This window comes from Sesamum indicum, linkage group LG4, assembly GCF_000512975.1.
Source record: "Sesamum indicum cultivar Zhongzhi No. 13 linkage group LG4, S_indicum_v1.0, whole genome shotgun sequence".
NCBI classification, from domain to species: Eukaryota; Viridiplantae; Streptophyta; class Magnoliopsida; order Lamiales; family Pedaliaceae; genus Sesamum; species Sesamum indicum.
The window spans coordinates 584,956-601,283 of NC_026148.1; the positions used below are offsets into that span (position 1 = coordinate 584,956).

Below are 16,328 nucleotides of genomic sequence, written 5' to 3' on the forward strand. Positions count from 1 at the left end.
ATTCTATTCCCCTTCTAATATCAAAGTGGTTCAAATATATAAACAATGTTGGCTAATGATGTTCGGGCAAGAATGAAATTATGCAACCTAAACCGTATAGTCTCGTCATTGTCGACCTACAACAAACAACTCATAGCAGAAAATTTGCGCCTTTTGTTGGCTAACAATGTTTGGCAAGAACAAAATTTGTGCACCTAAACCATTTTGTTTGACATTGCCTACTACAATGAACAACTACTAGCAGGATAAGTTATACATTTAAGCCACTATTCAACAATGCATTAATCTCTCCAATAACATTGACAGGTCTCCCATCAAATTGCTTTGAAAGAGTACTCTCACAAAGTTTCTTCAACTCTCTGGTTTTCACAAGAGCAGCTTCCTGCAAGATGAAAAAATAAACATTACATATGGAACCAAATACCCATATTAAAAACCTGGATGGGGATGGCGGGGATGTGTTTGTTTTCGAGTATTTCAGTTAATCAAAATTTCACTTAATCACTAGAGTTGAGATCAAAGTTCTTTAAATGTAAGAAAAAGCCAAACAAGCTAATGTTCTCGTGCGTATTCTACATTGAACTTTAACATTAGAGAGTAGACTCTTCCTGCCTCCACCCGAGCCATGATAAACTGAATTACATGTAAGTACTTGCATTTCAGAAGGTTTTGCAAGATGAACTCACTTGTTTCGGCCACGAGGAAGACAACGAATTTTGCAGCTCTAGGCGTTTAGTATAAAGGTCTTTCAATCCTTCATTTAGCTTAATCTCATGGTGCTTCTTTTCGTCCAATGTACTTACCAAGCGATCCAAAAATCTGAAAGAGACATTTAACAGGACCAATGACCTCGACATAGGATGTCAATAGCAGCAAAGTACAAGACTTGCTAGTTGTAAGAGCAAAGAAAGCAGGTGGCAAGATATGAGAAGCCAACCTAATTGGAAATATGATTTCAGTTGAGGTCAATATGATTTCAGCAAAATAAATTTGGTTGAAGGGAACTCTGAAATAAGCTATGGCGTCTATCCAGACACCGATATAGGAACTTACAGGAACAGAAAGATGGCATGCAGTTTAAAAACAATCATAGAACTTCAGAAACAGCAAAAAGAGAAAGCAAAACAGTAGTTCAGTGCAAGATTGATAATACCTTCTGGAGTTGAGTATCATGATCAGGTCCCTTGTTTTCCTATTTGTTAATAATGAGATGGCTAATGAGATATCAGACAGCATTGCCTGAATTGAGTCAGAAGCGTATTGCTGGAGCACAAAGGGAGCTACTGCTTGGACTTGATGTTGTAAAGATAAGGTTTCTCCATTTGTCAATTCAAGCAACCGCTGGTTCAGAAATGCTTTAACCTGATTGCAGTATTTTAGGTCAAAGAGAAGCATAAGATAAATAGAAAATCAGAAGACTAATGAAAAACAAAAACGTGGAAGCTAGGTTAAATTTTTTCTCCTGTCAGCAAACAACTTAAAGATAAGATGGAAAATTTCAACAGGAAACAAGAATTTTATAATACTACTATAGTTTGATGTCTTAAGACAATGCAGACCTCAAATAAGTCATCAAGAATCTTGTTCCTGTACTCTGTCTCCATAAGTTGACTCCTGTCTTGGTTACTTCCTGTTACTTCATCTCTAGTATAATGATAGGTCGAACCAAATTCTGTGCCAGTGCCCAGTAAACTGGCATCCTCAGCACCACCAACCTGTGGATTTTCAACACTTATATCCCAAGAGATCCCTGACATGGAGACATCTGGAGCTATAGGGCCTTCAATATTTTCTGAGATCTGATGAGTCTCAGCACCATCCTTATGAGGCGAATTTGGTAAAACATCACTAGCATTAACTATTTCATATGGACCCAATCCATTACCATTATCTTCTGTTTCCACAGTACCAATATCCCAATCAATCTGAGAGCTCTCTAAAGTAATATCCCAGTCAATGCCATCAGCTGCAATGTTGGCTGCCCCAGCATCAAGTGCGTGTTCATCTGGGCACACTTGAGCACCAACAGCATCATAAATTTCAGGACTTGCAGAAACATTAAGAGAAGGGGGCTTTTCGCGAACAAAAATCAAGTTTGGCAACACAGGATCTGGAGTTTTCTGCAAATAAAAAATTGGTATGTAAAGGGATTTAAAGAACAGGGATAATGCATCAAGATGCTTCCAGAACCCAATGTGATCAATTTGAAAATTGCCTTACATTCTTCTCTGTGTGAGCATCTTCAACGAATGTTGAATAGAACTCAATGGCCCTCGAAACAGAATCACTACTCAATGCTTCTAAAACACGGCCAAAAGTGCTTGGAAGAGATGTTATAGCTGTTTCTAACAACTCTGACCTGACATTAATACCCTGCAGAGTCCAGACAATTGTGGTATAATCACTTGCAGAAAGAGCAAGCTACAAGGGAAAGGAAAAAGAAAACAGTGTACACCAAAGGTCAAACCTGCAATCCTAGCTCCTGACAAGCCTCTGCATATTTTGCTGCTGAAAGAGCTGCATTTCTTTTTATATCAGCTTCCTTCCGTTCTAATTCCGCAAGCTGCTGTTGACTCTTTTGCACTTGCTTCTTTAGATATGGGCTTTAAATGAGAGAAAACAGATCAGTAAGAAGAAACAGATATAGTTAAGTGCGTGTCACACTAATGCTATGTTTCCACAAGAAATAACTATAAACTTTCTTACATTTCATAGTTCACATTTTGGACCATTAACTGAGCAGCTTCACCGAGAAATATATGATCTTTCTCATAAGCACGCACTATAGCCTCCCAATCACCCTGTCAAAATTGGGACTAATGTTACAACCTGTTGAAGAAGATGTTGTGATGGCGAGAGAGAGAGAGAGAGAAGAGAGAAATCATGCTCGGAGATTCAAACAGGCTGTCTCTAGATATCTTACAGCAGCACCTGAGAGCCGGCCAAAAATATTACGGCTTTCTGGGGTTGATCTTAAAAGAATTTCATATACTTGTTTAGCTTCCAAGTAGCCAATCCCTGAAAAATTGACAGTAGCAACAAGAAAGGTCACCTACAAAAGTGTTCCTCATAGTATAACCACATCAAAATTTTAAAACCTACTACAATTCGTATGAGCCCCACATCTGCACACGCACAGTTTTACCCTTAAGCTTACAAACTGTAATTCGTATCCAATACTTCAAAATATTTTTTGAGTAGATTTCAAATAAAAAATCACATGCAAAAGTGTTATTGCCTGAAAGAAAGTTCCACGGCGATGTATAAATTTTCAACTCTGTATTTCTCAGTAAATTCTGGAAAAAGTTAAGCCCGTCTTCATTTTTCATAACACAATTTACTTTTTCTGAAAAGCAACAAATAGTCAAATAGCAGTCTGACAAAGATTAATTATCAAAACTTAACAAAGAACTAAGTGAAGTTAATCAATTAGTAAAACAAAAAAAAAAAGTTAATCAATTAGTTCGGACGAAAGTATATAGAGATGCAATAAAAGCTAAATGCATACAAAACCTTCGAGGTCGAGGGTTTGGAAGAAAGGATCGATGTCTTTCGGCAGTGAAGCAAACGACGTCGCAATCTTCGACCTCACAGCCGTCATTCGCTTCCTCCAGTCCCCAGGAATTCTCTTTCGATCCACCAGCCATTCTTCAATTCAATCATACCATCAATTATCGAAATTTAAACAAATCACGGGAAAACAAAAAAAAGAAAAGCTTGAAGTGAAATTGTTGAATATAACTAATGATTCTACCTCCGAGGCGAGAGAATGCGATGTCAATAGGGAGGTTCCGAATTTCATCTTGACTTTGCATCTTTGTTTTTAGGTAAATTTTGTTCACCAAAATAGGCTAAATGTATCGGCTTTTTTAGTCTTTACTTCTGGAGACTGCAGTTGCTTCAGGTTTCAGTATATACGCTCAGCATACGAATATATGCCAAGCATACGAATACCATTTGGGACCTTTAAATTTGTATATATACAATTTGGGCTTTTATTCAGTATAAATATAGCCCAGGTAAGAACAAATAGGGCTTTTACTCTGTATAAAGGCCCAGATAAGGGAATTACTTGGGCTTAACCTAGTGTATATGCCCGAATAAGCATATACTTGGGCTTCACACAAAATGGGCTTACACTGGAGATAAAGCCCACCATGAGCACAAGAATTGGGCTTTTACTCTGTAAACAAACCCAGCTCATACACAATGGGGTTTTACTCTGTATATAGGGCCGGCATACTCGTGTAATTGGACTTCACTGAAATTGGGCTACACTGGGGATGAAGCCCATCATGAGCATACGAATTGGGCTTTTACTGGGTAAACAAGCCGAGCTCAAACATATTGGGCTTTTACTCTGTGTATAAGGCCAGCCTACACTTTTGTTCTGCAAATATCCCAGTATACTCATACAAATTGGGCTTTTAGAAAAAAAGCCCAATAGAAGAGGTGATGGTTAAAATATATAAAATCATAAGCCCAGATCTATTTGCTACTGAAGCCCAATAAGGCCCACGCAATTGTTCTCAGTTCTCTCATCAATTCCATTTTGATCTGTTTAGCTCAGCTACTCTCTCTTTCTAAATCCTGCAGAAGGCAGATCACTTCCAGTTCAGGTGAGCTCCTTCTCTCTATCTCTATTTTTCACACACGCACACGCAGTGATGGAATGAAATAGTCATACAGGCGTATGCACGTATAGATTTGTATTTGTCTTGCTTGTTTCTTTTAAGAAAAGCTGTATGAGAATTTGATCCTAGGGCTAGAAGTTTTGGGAGATTGGAATTAATCGGTCAAGACTTGAAATTCTTGGTGTTCCTCAGTTTGAGCCACTGCCATTACTGTGTAATGGTTGTTAATATATTTTTTATTGGTTTTGCACATTTGACTTTTTGAACCCTTTGATCCTATTTTAGAAATTATGAGGTGGTGGAGTTGTTCATAATTATAAGTACAGAGGAAAGTTTTTTAATTTTTTTATCGTGGGGAAGTGTTCTGGTTTTAGTTAACTTTTGTGCAGGTGGCTCCACAGTGGCTGAATCTCCTGAGTGAAATTTGCTTGAGATGTTTGTTCTTTAAATCTTTTTTTGTTTTTTGCGGAAAATTCAGTCTTCCGTTGTTGCAATGCTAGATGCTAAGGATTCGTTTGTAAAATGTCATCAAGGCAGAAATTCTCTGATTTCTGGTGCCTGTTGTCCTCTATAAGACTATAACTCTTCTCTTTGGCCCAGCAAAACTGATGGAGAGTATCAAATAGTTAAATTTACTGCTATCTCCTTTTAATTTTTTACAAGATTTTGTTTCTCTTGCTCTTTAAAGCCACACAAAGTTTGGTGAGTTTCTTTGTGTCTCATTCTTCTAAACCCTAGGTTCAATCGCCGAGAACCTGCATCTGAAGTATCTCAAATTTTTCATTTTCATCTACATGGTGGTGCTGTGTGGATATTTTGGGGTGTTTGTCTTATTTTCTCTGTGATTTTTCATTCTCATGAAATGCTCATTTTTTCAAGTTTCCATTTCCTACATCTGTCTTTATCACTTTTGCTGCTGTCCCGTCTTGCTGCACTGTCTAATAAATGGTTTTCCCGTTCATTTTTTTTGGCTGATAGATGCAGAATATTTTGTAACATTCTCACCGTTCTCTTCTCTTTGTTGTAATGATTTTCTTGTGAAACAGCATAATATGTCATAAGGAATGAATAATATTTTCTTCTGGACATCCTTTTGTCCTGCAGCCTTTCATTGTATTAATTCAAAGAAAGCCAAAATGGATCATGAGGAGCTTAGGAAAATGGAAGATGAAGAGACTCCTGTAATGAAAACAATAAAAGGGGCAACCACAGGACTAGCTGCTGGCACCATTTGGGGTACAATTGTTGCTACTTGGCATGATGTACCTCGTGTTGAGAGGAGAGTTGCACTTCCAGGTTTGGTCCGGACACTGAAGATGATGGGTAATTATGGAGCGACATTTGCTGCAATAGGTGGAGTCTACATTGGGGTAGAGCAGTTAGTGCAGAACTACAGGATGAAAAGAGACTTTGTTAATGGAGCTGTTGGAGGATTTGTTGCTGGAGCTTCTATTTTGGGATACAAAGGTGAACCTTTCTCCTTCTTGTTTAAACTTTATTGCTATTATATATCAATTAGCAGGTTGAGCATGCCTTGGCATGCCATCTGAGTGTGAATTAGGTACTTTATTGTCTTGTATATGTGTGTGGACTCTGGTTGTCTATGCAAGTGGTGTTTGATGCTTTATATCTCTGTTTGTTCATCTAGTAATGATCTGAAGGAGGAAAGTTTGAATAATTTAATGTCCAGACTAAATTTCCTCTTGTTCTTATTATGTTGTTCAAGTTTGTTGGTCACTTCTTATTGTTAGCATCCCATACTTGGAGTTGATGTTTAAATGATATGCTTCTCACTATAAACACTCAGTGTGTTTGATCGCTGAGGACTCTTGAAGACCATAGCAAATTATTTCTTGCGTTGGCATATCCCATGAGGCATCTGTTTCTTTGACTATTTTCCGGAGCCCAAAATTATGAGAGAGATGCATGCTCCTGACATATTTTAAGCCAACTGTGGTGTATTGACTAACAGTCCATAGCCTCTACATTTAATACCTCTGGTTCCAGATCTGATGGCAATTGTAATGCACGTGTGTCTATGTTCACCTTTCATGTTGTTTGTGTTGTATTTTATATCCATAGGTTTCTCAAGCAATTGTTAAGTTAACAAGTAAAAGTGTCTAAATGTTGTTGATAAATTCCAGGCATTGAAGATCTGAACTGTAAAAGCACATCCTAAAATATTGATGACTACCCATGTTCTCTCATTTGCTTAAATTTCAAAGGCCTGTGCTTTATGTTGATTGTTGGTATTATTCTGTCCTGTGCTGACTCAAAACTGATCTAAATTGTCGCTGGTATTCTCATCCGTGTGTAGGGAGGAGCATTTCGACAGCCATCTCTGCAGGAGCTGCACTTGCATTCACATCTTCCGTCATTGATATCGGAGGTCAAACAACAAGAGTGGACACTGGCAAGGAATATTACCCTTACACCACCAAGAAAAGGCCCAATGTTAATTAGTTCAAAGTATAAGATCTGTTTTGCTTTATGCACTTTCAGGAAGTGTAATGTACTTCTGGGCTCTGTTTCAGGTTGCTCACTTTTTCTTACCAGTACAGATGCTTAATGGATTGCTCAATAAAAATTATGGAGTTCCTTTAGGTTTCCTGAGAAGAAAATCTCTTTTCCCAAGCACATAATACGGTCATAACCAATGACATGTAAAATTGACGGATACTTGTTTTCAGGATTTATTGCTGTCAGATCCCAATTTCTTCATTGCTGAAAGCAGAATTATTACAAATTGTTGATCTACCTGCTTATTATTGAATGATGATTTGAGCACAAAATTTCATTATTAGTTCCTTTGAATTCTGCTTATTTTGTGTTTAAGAACATTATCAAACGACTCCCTGAAGATTAGGTACTGTTACATGGTTATAACTCAAGCATTCCCTTGATTATATATAACTTGTGTTACCACGCTATTCTACAGTCCTGTGCTTTACCGGAAGTGCCATGTCTGAATCTTGAATTGTTGTTTTAAAAGAAAATAACATTATAAAGCATATTACACAATATAATCACTTCAAACAAGGATAATGATTTTCGCAATAATTTGCGCACTAGTTTAACAATCCCATCTCCAAGATAATCGTCAGGTCCTTTCTGGAAGAAAACAGAAGCAGCCTGCCAGCAAAACTAGTAATCAAAGGAAAGCCTAAGTAAAGATATCCAATCCCTATTATATTCTCCACGCCACGTGGCAGAAACCGATTCACAGTCTTAAATTTCACTGGACCCTCCTCGAGCAACTAGCCAAGAACCAAATCATAATCTGCTAAGAGAGAGAGAGAGAGAGAGAGAGAGAGTAGACATGGCAGGGATTGCTTGCTGTTGCCCTTCAGCACTCTCATCTCGAAGGTATTATCAAATGCTGATCGTATTCCGTTCTTAAGTTTAGCAAATTGTACTCTTTCATACAATCAAGGAACTCATGCTCTGTGTTTTCAGTACATCTTGGCTGGTAGTGGGAACTTATCAAGGAAGAACCCTGACAGGGAAACGGTTCCAGAAAAGAAGTTTGGTAATAAAAGCAGAGGTAAATTTTGTGAACTACGAAGAGGCAAAGAAGCTGATTGCAGTTGAGGGATATGCAGTTGTTGATGTTCGTGATAGGACTCAGTTTGAAAGAGCCCATATAAAGGGCTGCTATCATGTCCCGTTGTTTATTGAAAACACAGACAACGATTTGGGTACTTTTTTGCTGCGTTGTGTAGCACAAGCTTTGAACAATAATATGTTTGACTATGCATTATAAGTTTAAATGCTTGTATATCTGCTGAACAGGGACAATAATAAAGAGGACTGTGCACAACAATTTTTCTGGATTATTCTTTGGCTTGCCTTTCACTAAACCTAACCCGGAGTTTGTGCAATCTATTAAGAGCCAGTTTTCATCTGGAAGCAAGCTGTTACTTGTTTGTCAGGAGGGACTCAGGTAAACTTCTATTTTGTTGTTCTAGTTTCAAATTTCAAGAATGTGTTCTTCAAAAGTGTGAATTTAAACCTAACGACAAAATCGGGTTTGAACCCAGTAGCTTATATCAAACAAATTCTTTTCCTTTACATTGTGACATGTTCATTCAACTATCAACAAGTCAGGCATTTCTTGTCGGTTTCTCTTGCTTTTATTTAACTGAGTCTTCCTACATTGTTCGATCTTTACAAGTGATTGGATTCTTTTTTATGATCAATTGAAGGTCTGCTGCTGCTTCCAACAAGTTAGAGGAAGCTGGTTATCAAAATATAGCCTGCATAACATCAGGGCTCCAATCCGTAACATCTGGTGAATATTTGTACCTTCAAATCCATTGGTATGGAAGTTCAAATACTTAAGGCATAAACAATATTCTGAATGCAGGCACATTCGACACTGTTGGTTCAACCGAGCTGCAAAATGCAGGCAAAGCTGGTTTGGTTACGATACAAGGCAAAATTTCAGCCGTACTCGGTACTGTTCTTATCTGTAAGTTCTAAAACCCACAAATGCAACTCTCTTAAATGGTTTCCAGAGAGTGAGAGAGAGAGAGAGAGTATCTGCGTTGATTGATTGCTCGATTTTTTCTCCAGGTGCGTATCTGTTCATTACTTTCTTCCCAGATCAAGCAGAAAAGCTGCTAGAGCTAGTTCCTTCAGGCTAGCACTCTACATCCTATGCAATTTGTTCGTCGCTAGTTCATGTAAATTGAGAGAAAAAGTTGAGATATTTTGCTGCCTTGGAGCATACATTTCAACACCAGGAAGGAGCAGAATAGGAGATGTGTAAATGACTGCAATTTTGAACCATCTTCCAGAAGAATTTCAAGTGTGCATTTGATGATTATCTGTCGCTGAATAGAAGATTAAAATTGAAAGAAAAGCCTGCCTGTAATAACAGTTCATTCTCTCCAAAAGATGACTTTAATGAAACTTAATTTAAAATATTATGATTCTTGGAAACACCGGGCTAGAATCTCCAACAGCATCATTTTGGAAATACAGTATAGCTCATTAACAAACTGGAAGTACAACATGTTAGCATTTTTGTTCGATTCATAATCTACATGCTCAGTTCAGATCTTTGAACCAAATTTTACGTAGCTAACTCGGCAGGCATCAGAGTCCCAGAAGCCTTCAACATCAATAAAAATTGCACAAGAGGTACTTCAACTGGTCGATTCCTAAATTCAGGGGTAAATCTGGAGAGATAGCTCTATTCTCTATTGTTCTGCTCCAGTATGGCCTGAGCACTTATTCACCCTGTAAGCAGTAAAGCTGCCGGATGTTCCCTGATGCTGTTGATTCATACAAACAAGGGAGTGAAAATGCATCACATTTACTAGCTGATGTACAGAAACAAAATAATGGGCATTTCTCCATTTTAGGAATAAAACAATTTCCTAAGAGGATGCATTGACAAATTTAGGCACAAATAAAAGTTCTTCTACACCATTGACCTGGACTGCAAACAACATGCATAAAGCAACATTCAAAATTTCTTCTGGAAATGAATTTGAGGTAGTTCGACAAAACAACTTAAATCATTTCATAAACAGATGATGGGTGCAGTTAACAATTGTCCATAGGTTTAAGGAATGCCAACTGCTGCTCATTGTGACATATCCAGGAAATGATAGGAGCACAAATTACATCCAAAACAATGAGATCTTTTGGTACTCGTACATTAGTCCAAATTGCCATAACAGTTGATAGGAAAGTAAAAATAGAACAACTCGTAAAACACCATGGTAAATTGACAACTAAATAGCTTTATGTATCTGGGTCTGAGATCAAGAAAGCCGGATATATAAAATGTTAACAAAGAGAAGGAAATTCGACAAAAAAGCTGAACTGACAACATAACTTTTCATCTTATACAAAGGGAAAGTAAGAGGCTAACAATTCATTACCAACAGAAAAGAGAAGCAGATTCCAAGCTTTATAACAAGTATTAAACATCATTATTGCAAACATTGCATGCATAAAGGAAAAATGTTATTGTTCATAACATACAAATTTCAGTGTGTGCTGTGCACATAGCGTATATTGTGTATCAGTACATGTAAAACACCCAATTCTAAAGTGGCAAGTATTACCATATAACCAGTCTTTAAAACACGCATGAAGAGCAGTAGACAACTCTCGTTTCCGGCTCTCTTCAAGTTGAGTTTCCCTCAAGATATGCTTGACTTCCACCAAATTTTTGTGCTAAGAAATGAAAAACAAAAGAATCAACCCATTATTTTGATCATGAGTAAAAGAAAAAAAGTGAAGCCCAAAACAGAAATTATTTTAACATACATTTTTCTGTTGTGACGCTAGGTAAGCATCAGGTAGAGGAAAGGGGTTATCTTTTGTAGAACCAGCTTGATCACTTCCCAACCAGTTTGGAATCTGATGATTAAAATGTCTATTAGTATACGCTAGAAATCTACAATGCTTCAAATGAGCCAAGATAAATACACGTGAAATAACAATATGGTCCATCATGAACAAATAATCAGACTTCATACTCATAAGATACCACGTTCTAGTGCCCAGTTGTGTACCAAAGAAATTATAGCAAAATCAGTATTATTTAAGCAATGCACAATCCACTTATGATATCTCGTCACCAAAACAGTCCACCAAATAGAGCACTTACCACAAAATGGGTATACTGATCGGGATCTAGGCGTGTGGCAGATTCAGTTTGAACATCTGAGACACCAGCAGGATGGGATAATGAATCATGTGGATCAACCAAACCAAGTGCCACAGGTTCATCCCACCTGTTGATGTTAGGGTCAACTCCAACTTGATTCATGTGCTCCTCCAGTTGAGAGTAAAATGTATTAAATGGGGCCACCTGTTGAATAACAAATTCAACAGTGAAAAAGGAATTTCTGAGTCCCAGTGATCATTGCAATATGTTGGGAAACACCACTACAACTTTTTTGAAGGTTGAGAAGATGTAGATAGCTTTTGCAAAATTATGCATTTGAAAGTGTAATAATTTATCAAAAACTTAATTAACTCCTTAAAGCACAAGTGACGCAAGCTTGACACATAGATTTACTGACCTGCAATTTATGGTTATCACCAACCATCAAAGGTTGCTGGTTAACCCCCAAGAAGAATAGACATTCTCGGCAATTCACGATGCAGATGCGTCTGGATGCAGTGATCAGATGAACACGTTCGCAATGTTCAACTCTAACAGCCTGTATAAGACAATTATTTAAGCATATATGAGTTCTGCTTTAGCAACAAGAACATCTGAACTGCACCATACTGAAGACATCTGTGGACTGATTGAAAACTTTTAATTACATTACAAATGAATAGATACATCCTTCATAGTACATGTCTATCTTGTATAGAAAACACAACAAATGTAGCAGCCAGTGTGGTCATCAGCAGCGGCATGCATAATCAGTTATATGATTATATCAAGATATAAACTATACCATCCAAATATTAGAAATGGAATCACATTGCCGAGTGTAACCACATCACTACCTTGCCAACAGCTCCAAGCACAATAGTTGCATCAGAGCACCCATAGACTGTTGCATATCTCAGTGGTGCCAAAATGTAAATTACCGATTCGTGGCAATTTACAACCTGAACAAACAAATTAAACACGCAAAAGATAAGCTCTTGTGCCAATTTTACTCTGACGTAGTATGTGGAGAACTTGTGATATTGCAATTAACTTGTGGAAAAAAGCACCAAAAAGTATACTACACTAGTGAAAGTAACTACCTAGGGTAGACAGTTGAATTGCAATGTCAACAAGAAATCATGACTCAGACTATTTCAATAATCTTCCTCCTTAGGACCTTATCCATCTTCCATAGTGAGATTGTGCAGGAGAGAAGGGATAGACATACAGAAAAATATGTTATTGACACCCAATTGACCTACAATCATGGTTATAGTTACATGGTTGCCTACGGCTGTGGGTTAAAATGCAGCAAGTCTGTCAATTGTGAAACATTATTTCAGACAAACTCAATACCCTCTCTTCAATGGGATGGGCATACAAAGAAATAAATTGTCAATTCTCCACTTAACTTCTACAAAGGTTGCTATTCACTTCCATTTCAAGGTATAACCAAAGAAGAAATCATGCTTACAGGCAGCTCAGCTAATTAGGTCTGGCCTACGGTCACACCATAAGATTTGTGCCATTTACTATTTTATAGTGTTTACAGTTCAATTAATTTTAACTAGTTATTGATGTGCCCCTAAGGAGAACTCAAGTGAAAACCTTGTTCATGCAAATAAATTTGGGGAAATATCTGCTAAAGTTCCCAGACTGACCAAAGCACGAAATGGACAAATAGGTCAAAAACACAGAAAGTTTCTCACCTTTACAGATGTCCCCTTAAGATCAGATGCTTGCTTTATATATGATGATTTAGAGATCCCCTCAATGAAACTTGGACCTCTAGTACTGCTTGATGGCTTCACGGAGCTTGTTCCAACATCAGCCATTGTAACATCCTGATCAGAAGAACTACTAGGCCCATTTTCTTTTGGAGAAACTCTATCAGCAAGATGTTCTAAGGTAGAGGATATGTGTTGGAGAAGCCAATCAAGAACATGTGATGCAGGAACTGGAACAGCAGGCATGTCAGGATCTGAATTTGCGAAAAATGGAGTATTCTGGCTCAATGGAATTCTCTCAGATCCTCTTTCCCCAAAATAAATCAGAAATCCAAGATGTTCAAATTTATCCATGGATAAAACCTGGAAAAGTGATATTTAGCTTCATCAAGAAGATCAATCATGGACTCACACCTCCTATGTAATTAAAGAAACCAATTCCACAGGAATGCAGATAAGCTAACAAAATTTACATACCAGGGATTCATCACCTTCTGCTTCTGCAGAGTCCGCCAAGAGGGAAAGAATATTTCCGAGGTGTTTCTGCAAATAGGATAGCTGATGTGCCTCTTCATCAGCTTGTGATGGCATGGACCTACGACTATTGCTGCGCACCAACTGCAATAGGTAGAACAATGCTTATTTGTTTTAACTGCCTATTGACAACACTGTAGGACAGATAAATTTACTTCTACCACATCTAATATGTGAAAATTAATGTGCTTAATACTACATCCTAGAAATTAGCAGTAAAATCTAATTCATGTACAAACTTTTCTGGTAATTAGAATAATAAGTCATCAGTACTGAATTACAATCAAGAATCTTCTTACAGTCAATCATATGAATATATGCAGACACATAACTCATACGGATAGGGCAAGAGATAACTACAAAGGATGGTATTCAATGGCTTAAAATAAACTCAATTTCCTGCACATCCCATTCCAAATGGTTGCGAATTCTCACCTACAGCGCATAGCATACAGATAAACACTTGGAAGAGAAAATAAATTAAGCAAAACTCCTCAATTCGCCAAGCATGTTTAATCAAAACCCAAAAAAGCTCCAAAACCTGCAAATATCAGCAAAATTCATCACCTGTAATGGCGAGAGGGCGGATAGAAACCCATCAAAAGCCGACGTCGACGGCCAAACATCAGCGACAGCAGCAGAATCCTTATGCCCTTTAGGCAGCAATCTCTTATAACTCTGTATATACAGGAACACAAGCAAATCGAACACATTAGCTCCAATTTCTTCGATCTCTTTCGAAGTCCTAGCCTTCACTAAAGGATCAGAATCGTCATGCAAAACGGAGGATAGGGTTTCGATTAGGATACGCGAATGTTCAATGGGGATTTGAAGGACTCGGGATAGAGTTTCGGAGCTGACTCGATAATTGGAACTGGAGGAGAGTAGAGTAGATTTGAGAAGGGATAGGGTCTGTGTGCCGTCAGTGAAGATGAGTTTGGGGATGGGGAGAAGGCCGTGCTCGAAGGGTTCGCGGCGGGGGTGGAGATGGTAGGCAGCGGTGGGGGTGGATGGAGGTGGTGGCTCCGGTTGTTGCTCGGCGGTCGGGGAATCCGTCATTGCGACGGCGCGTGGATCTGGCGGTCGGAAAAGGTATTTTTCGAGAGAGAGAGAGAGTGTGTGTGTGTCTGTGGGAGTGGGAGGAGAATTGAATTAAGTGTAAAGAAAGTGGCGTTGTTGTTAAGATGGAAAATCCACCACCGTAATAGTAAATGTGGGTTAGGGTCGACCCGATATACTCACTTATTTAGAAACGGGTCGACCCGATGGAGCACAGGTGCACGTGATTTTTGAACTATAATTATCACTAGTATTAATAAGAGAATGATTGCCTCCCAATAATTATGATATTGATTGCTAAATTTTTCCCTTTAAATATCGACATAATAATTATATCGTTTTTCCATAAAATTTAATATAAAAAAATATCTGAAATTCATTTAGATGTAATAATAAATTCAAAATTTATTTATTATTTAATAATTTGAATATTTAGTTTGAATTGGGGTGAAGGAGCATTGACCACACAAATATAACTCTTGAAAGTGTAATGACAATTTAGAAGAAGAGGGTGAAAACTTCTTGTAATAATTTCAACATATTCTATATATAGAAACCAGAAAAAGACTCCACTCCGCTGCCCATCCCATTTTCTATTCAAATCAATCCAAGTTTAGAGGCAAAATTTAGCTTCCAAACCTTATCAATAATTGCATTTCTCTGTTTTTGTACAAATCCTTTCCGCTTTTATTACCTTCATTGCTTTTCAAAATTAGTTGCTCTCATCCTTTTCTATGACACCAAATTTTTGTAAATTTTCTCACCCTTTTTTAACATATTGTAAAATATTTATGTATAAATGTAGGGTTTCAAAATTGATGTACGGGGACTGCAAATCCTTTTTCCCCAGTTCAAATCTGGGTGTCGCCTGATCAATAAAAAATTAGAAATCTCTTCTTCTCTTCTGTTATGCTGATATAAAAATAGCTAAAATACATACAAAATTACAAATTTAAGGTGAATAAAACCATTTTGGATTAATACATACAAATAATTAAGAAATTAAACAGATACATACATATATATATATGGTAGATTAATTAATATTGTTGTTAATTAAAATTCGGGCTCTGTATTCGTGGGTTCTTTAATTTCTTATTATGTTGAGCAAAAACAGAAAAAGACTCCCTAATTATTTTCTTACATAAGTTTGTGTTAATGGTTGACAAAATGGCAATTGTAGATTGTCAACATTAATAAAAAGATAAATAAATTAAATATTGGTGGCTGCTTTTATAATTAATTAATAGGATTATGAAAACTAATAGAGGGCACATATCCTTTTAGACTAAGAGGGTGGATTCGATTCGATAAATACATAGCTGATCCCAGTCATTACTAAATTAATCTAAATTTGGAGAATCTTAGTCAACTTCATATAATTTCTAAATTGGAAAATATTCATTGGATGTATTTTTTTTTCAATATTATGTAAATTTCAGGATTACTGTGAGGAATTTATTCGAATAATTTTGAGGGGGGAAAATGCAATTTTAGTCGTATAACTTATGGGGTAGTATTTTTTATCATTCACGAATTAATTTTCGCTATTTAGTCCTGTAATTTTAAAATTTTGATGATTTTCATCTTCTTGGCAGAAAATTACATGTGACTTGCACTTGACCCAATTAAATTATAATTTTAGTCTTGTAACATAATGGGTGTTGGCATTTTTAGTCCTATAACTTAAGGAAGTTGACATTTTTGGTCTTATATAAATTTATTTGTAGGACTAAAATTACA

General features: G+C 37.1%; 4 protein-coding genes across 7 annotated transcripts; 2 read left to right on the forward strand and 2 right to left on the reverse strand.

Moving 5' to 3' along the window:
* On the reverse strand, window positions 16–3,927 carry LOC105159699 (CDK5RAP3-like protein). Of its 2 annotated transcripts, none has more exons than XM_011076867.2 (10): window positions 3,755–3,925; window positions 3,514–3,648; window positions 2,924–3,018; window positions 2,707–2,801; window positions 2,468–2,603; window positions 2,221–2,373; window positions 1,560–2,120; window positions 1,154–1,362; window positions 687–819; window positions 16–382 (listed from the first exon to the last, which is right to left on the reverse strand). In XM_011076867.2, exons 1-10 carry the CDS (start codon window positions 3,813–3,815, stop codon window positions 251–253), a joined length of 1,710 nt encoding a protein of 569 aa, XP_011075169.1. In that variant the 5' UTR covers window positions 3,816–3,925; the 3' UTR covers window positions 16–250. The 2 variants fall into 2 exon arrangements, 1 of the variants encoding a protein (XP_011075169.1); XR_002286990.1 differs by having other exon boundaries at window positions 241–382; window positions 687–937; window positions 3,755–3,927.
* Window positions 4,525–7,355, forward strand: LOC105159700 (outer envelope pore protein 16-3, chloroplastic/mitochondrial-like). 2 transcript variants are annotated; one of them, XM_011076869.2, is made up of 3 exons: window positions 4,525–4,619; window positions 5,739–6,101; window positions 6,952–7,137. In XM_011076869.2, exons 2-3 carry the CDS (start codon window positions 5,771–5,773, stop codon window positions 7,095–7,097), a joined length of 477 nt encoding a protein of 158 aa, XP_011075171.1. In that variant the 5' UTR covers window positions 4,525–4,619; window positions 5,739–5,770; the 3' UTR covers window positions 7,098–7,137. The 2 variants fall into 2 exon arrangements, with proteins under 2 accessions (XP_011075171.1, XP_011075170.1); XM_011076868.2 differs by having other exon boundaries at window positions 4,580–4,619; window positions 5,681–6,101; window positions 6,952–7,355.
* LOC105159701 (rhodanese-like domain-containing protein 9, chloroplastic) lies at window positions 7,842–9,464 on the forward strand. 2 transcript variants are annotated; one of them, XM_011076870.2, is made up of 6 exons: window positions 7,842–8,000; window positions 8,091–8,332; window positions 8,427–8,577; window positions 8,840–8,925; window positions 9,001–9,105; window positions 9,210–9,464. In XM_011076870.2, the coding sequence occupies exons 1-6, from the start codon at window positions 7,954–7,956 to the stop codon at window positions 9,278–9,280; spliced, it is 702 nt and encodes a 233-aa protein (XP_011075172.1). In that variant the 5' UTR covers window positions 7,842–7,953; the 3' UTR covers window positions 9,281–9,464. The 2 variants fall into 2 exon arrangements, with proteins under 2 accessions (XP_011075172.1, XP_011075174.1); XM_011076872.2 differs by having other exon boundaries at window positions 9,001–9,090.
* Window positions 9,569–14,703, reverse strand: LOC105159702 (TBCC domain-containing protein 1). Its single transcript, XM_011076873.2, has 9 exons — window positions 14,094–14,703; window positions 13,470–13,610; window positions 12,975–13,355; window positions 12,120–12,224; window positions 11,681–11,821; window positions 11,263–11,466; window positions 10,920–11,012; window positions 10,715–10,826; window positions 9,569–9,913 (listed from the first exon to the last, which is right to left on the reverse strand). The coding sequence occupies exons 1-9, from the start codon at window positions 14,583–14,585 to the stop codon at window positions 9,870–9,872; spliced, it is 1,713 nt and encodes a 570-aa protein (XP_011075175.1). The 5' UTR covers window positions 14,586–14,703; the 3' UTR covers window positions 9,569–9,869.

Excerpts from the sequence above, each read along its gene's own strand:
- LOC105159699 (XM_011076867.2), bottom strand. The coding sequence starts at position 3,815 with ATGCAAAGTCAAGATGAAATTCGGAACCTCCCTATTGACATCGCATTC. Across the intron at positions 2,374-2,467 it reads GTCAGGAGCTAGGATTGCAG|GGTATTAATGTCAGGTCAGA; the intron begins GTTTGACCTTTG and ends TGGACTCTGCAG. Across the intron at positions 1,363-1,559 it reads TTCTTGATGACTTATTTGAG|GTTAAAGCATTTCTGAACCA; the intron begins GTCTGCATTGTC and ends TACTGCAATCAG.
- LOC105159700 (XM_011076868.2), top strand. The coding sequence starts at position 5,699 with ATGAATAATATTTTCTTCTGGACATCCTTTTGTCCTGCAGCCTTTCAT. Across the intron at positions 6,102-6,951 it reads TTCTATTTTGGGATACAAAG|GGAGGAGCATTTCGACAGCC; the intron begins GTGAACCTTTCT and ends ATCCGTGTGTAG.
- LOC105159701 (XM_011076870.2), top strand. The coding sequence starts at position 7,954 with ATGGCAGGGATTGCTTGCTGTTGCCCTTCAGCACTCTCATCTCGAAG. Across the intron at positions 8,001-8,090 it reads TCAGCACTCTCATCTCGAAG|TACATCTTGGCTGGTAGTGG; the intron begins GTATTATCAAAT and ends CTGTGTTTTCAG. Across the intron at positions 8,333-8,426 it reads AAACACAGACAACGATTTGG|GGACAATAATAAAGAGGACT; the intron begins GTACTTTTTTGC and ends TCTGCTGAACAG.
- LOC105159702 (XM_011076873.2), bottom strand. The coding sequence starts at position 14,585 with ATGACGGATTCCCCGACCGCCGAGCAACAACCGGAGCCACCACCTCCA. Across the intron at positions 13,356-13,469 it reads CAGAAGGTGATGAATCCCTG|GTTTTATCCATGGATAAATT; the intron begins GTATGTAAATTT and ends TCACTTTTCCAG. Across the intron at positions 11,467-11,680 it reads GTGATAACCATAAATTGCAG|GTGGCCCCATTTAATACATT; the intron begins GTCAGTAAATCT and ends GTTATTCAACAG.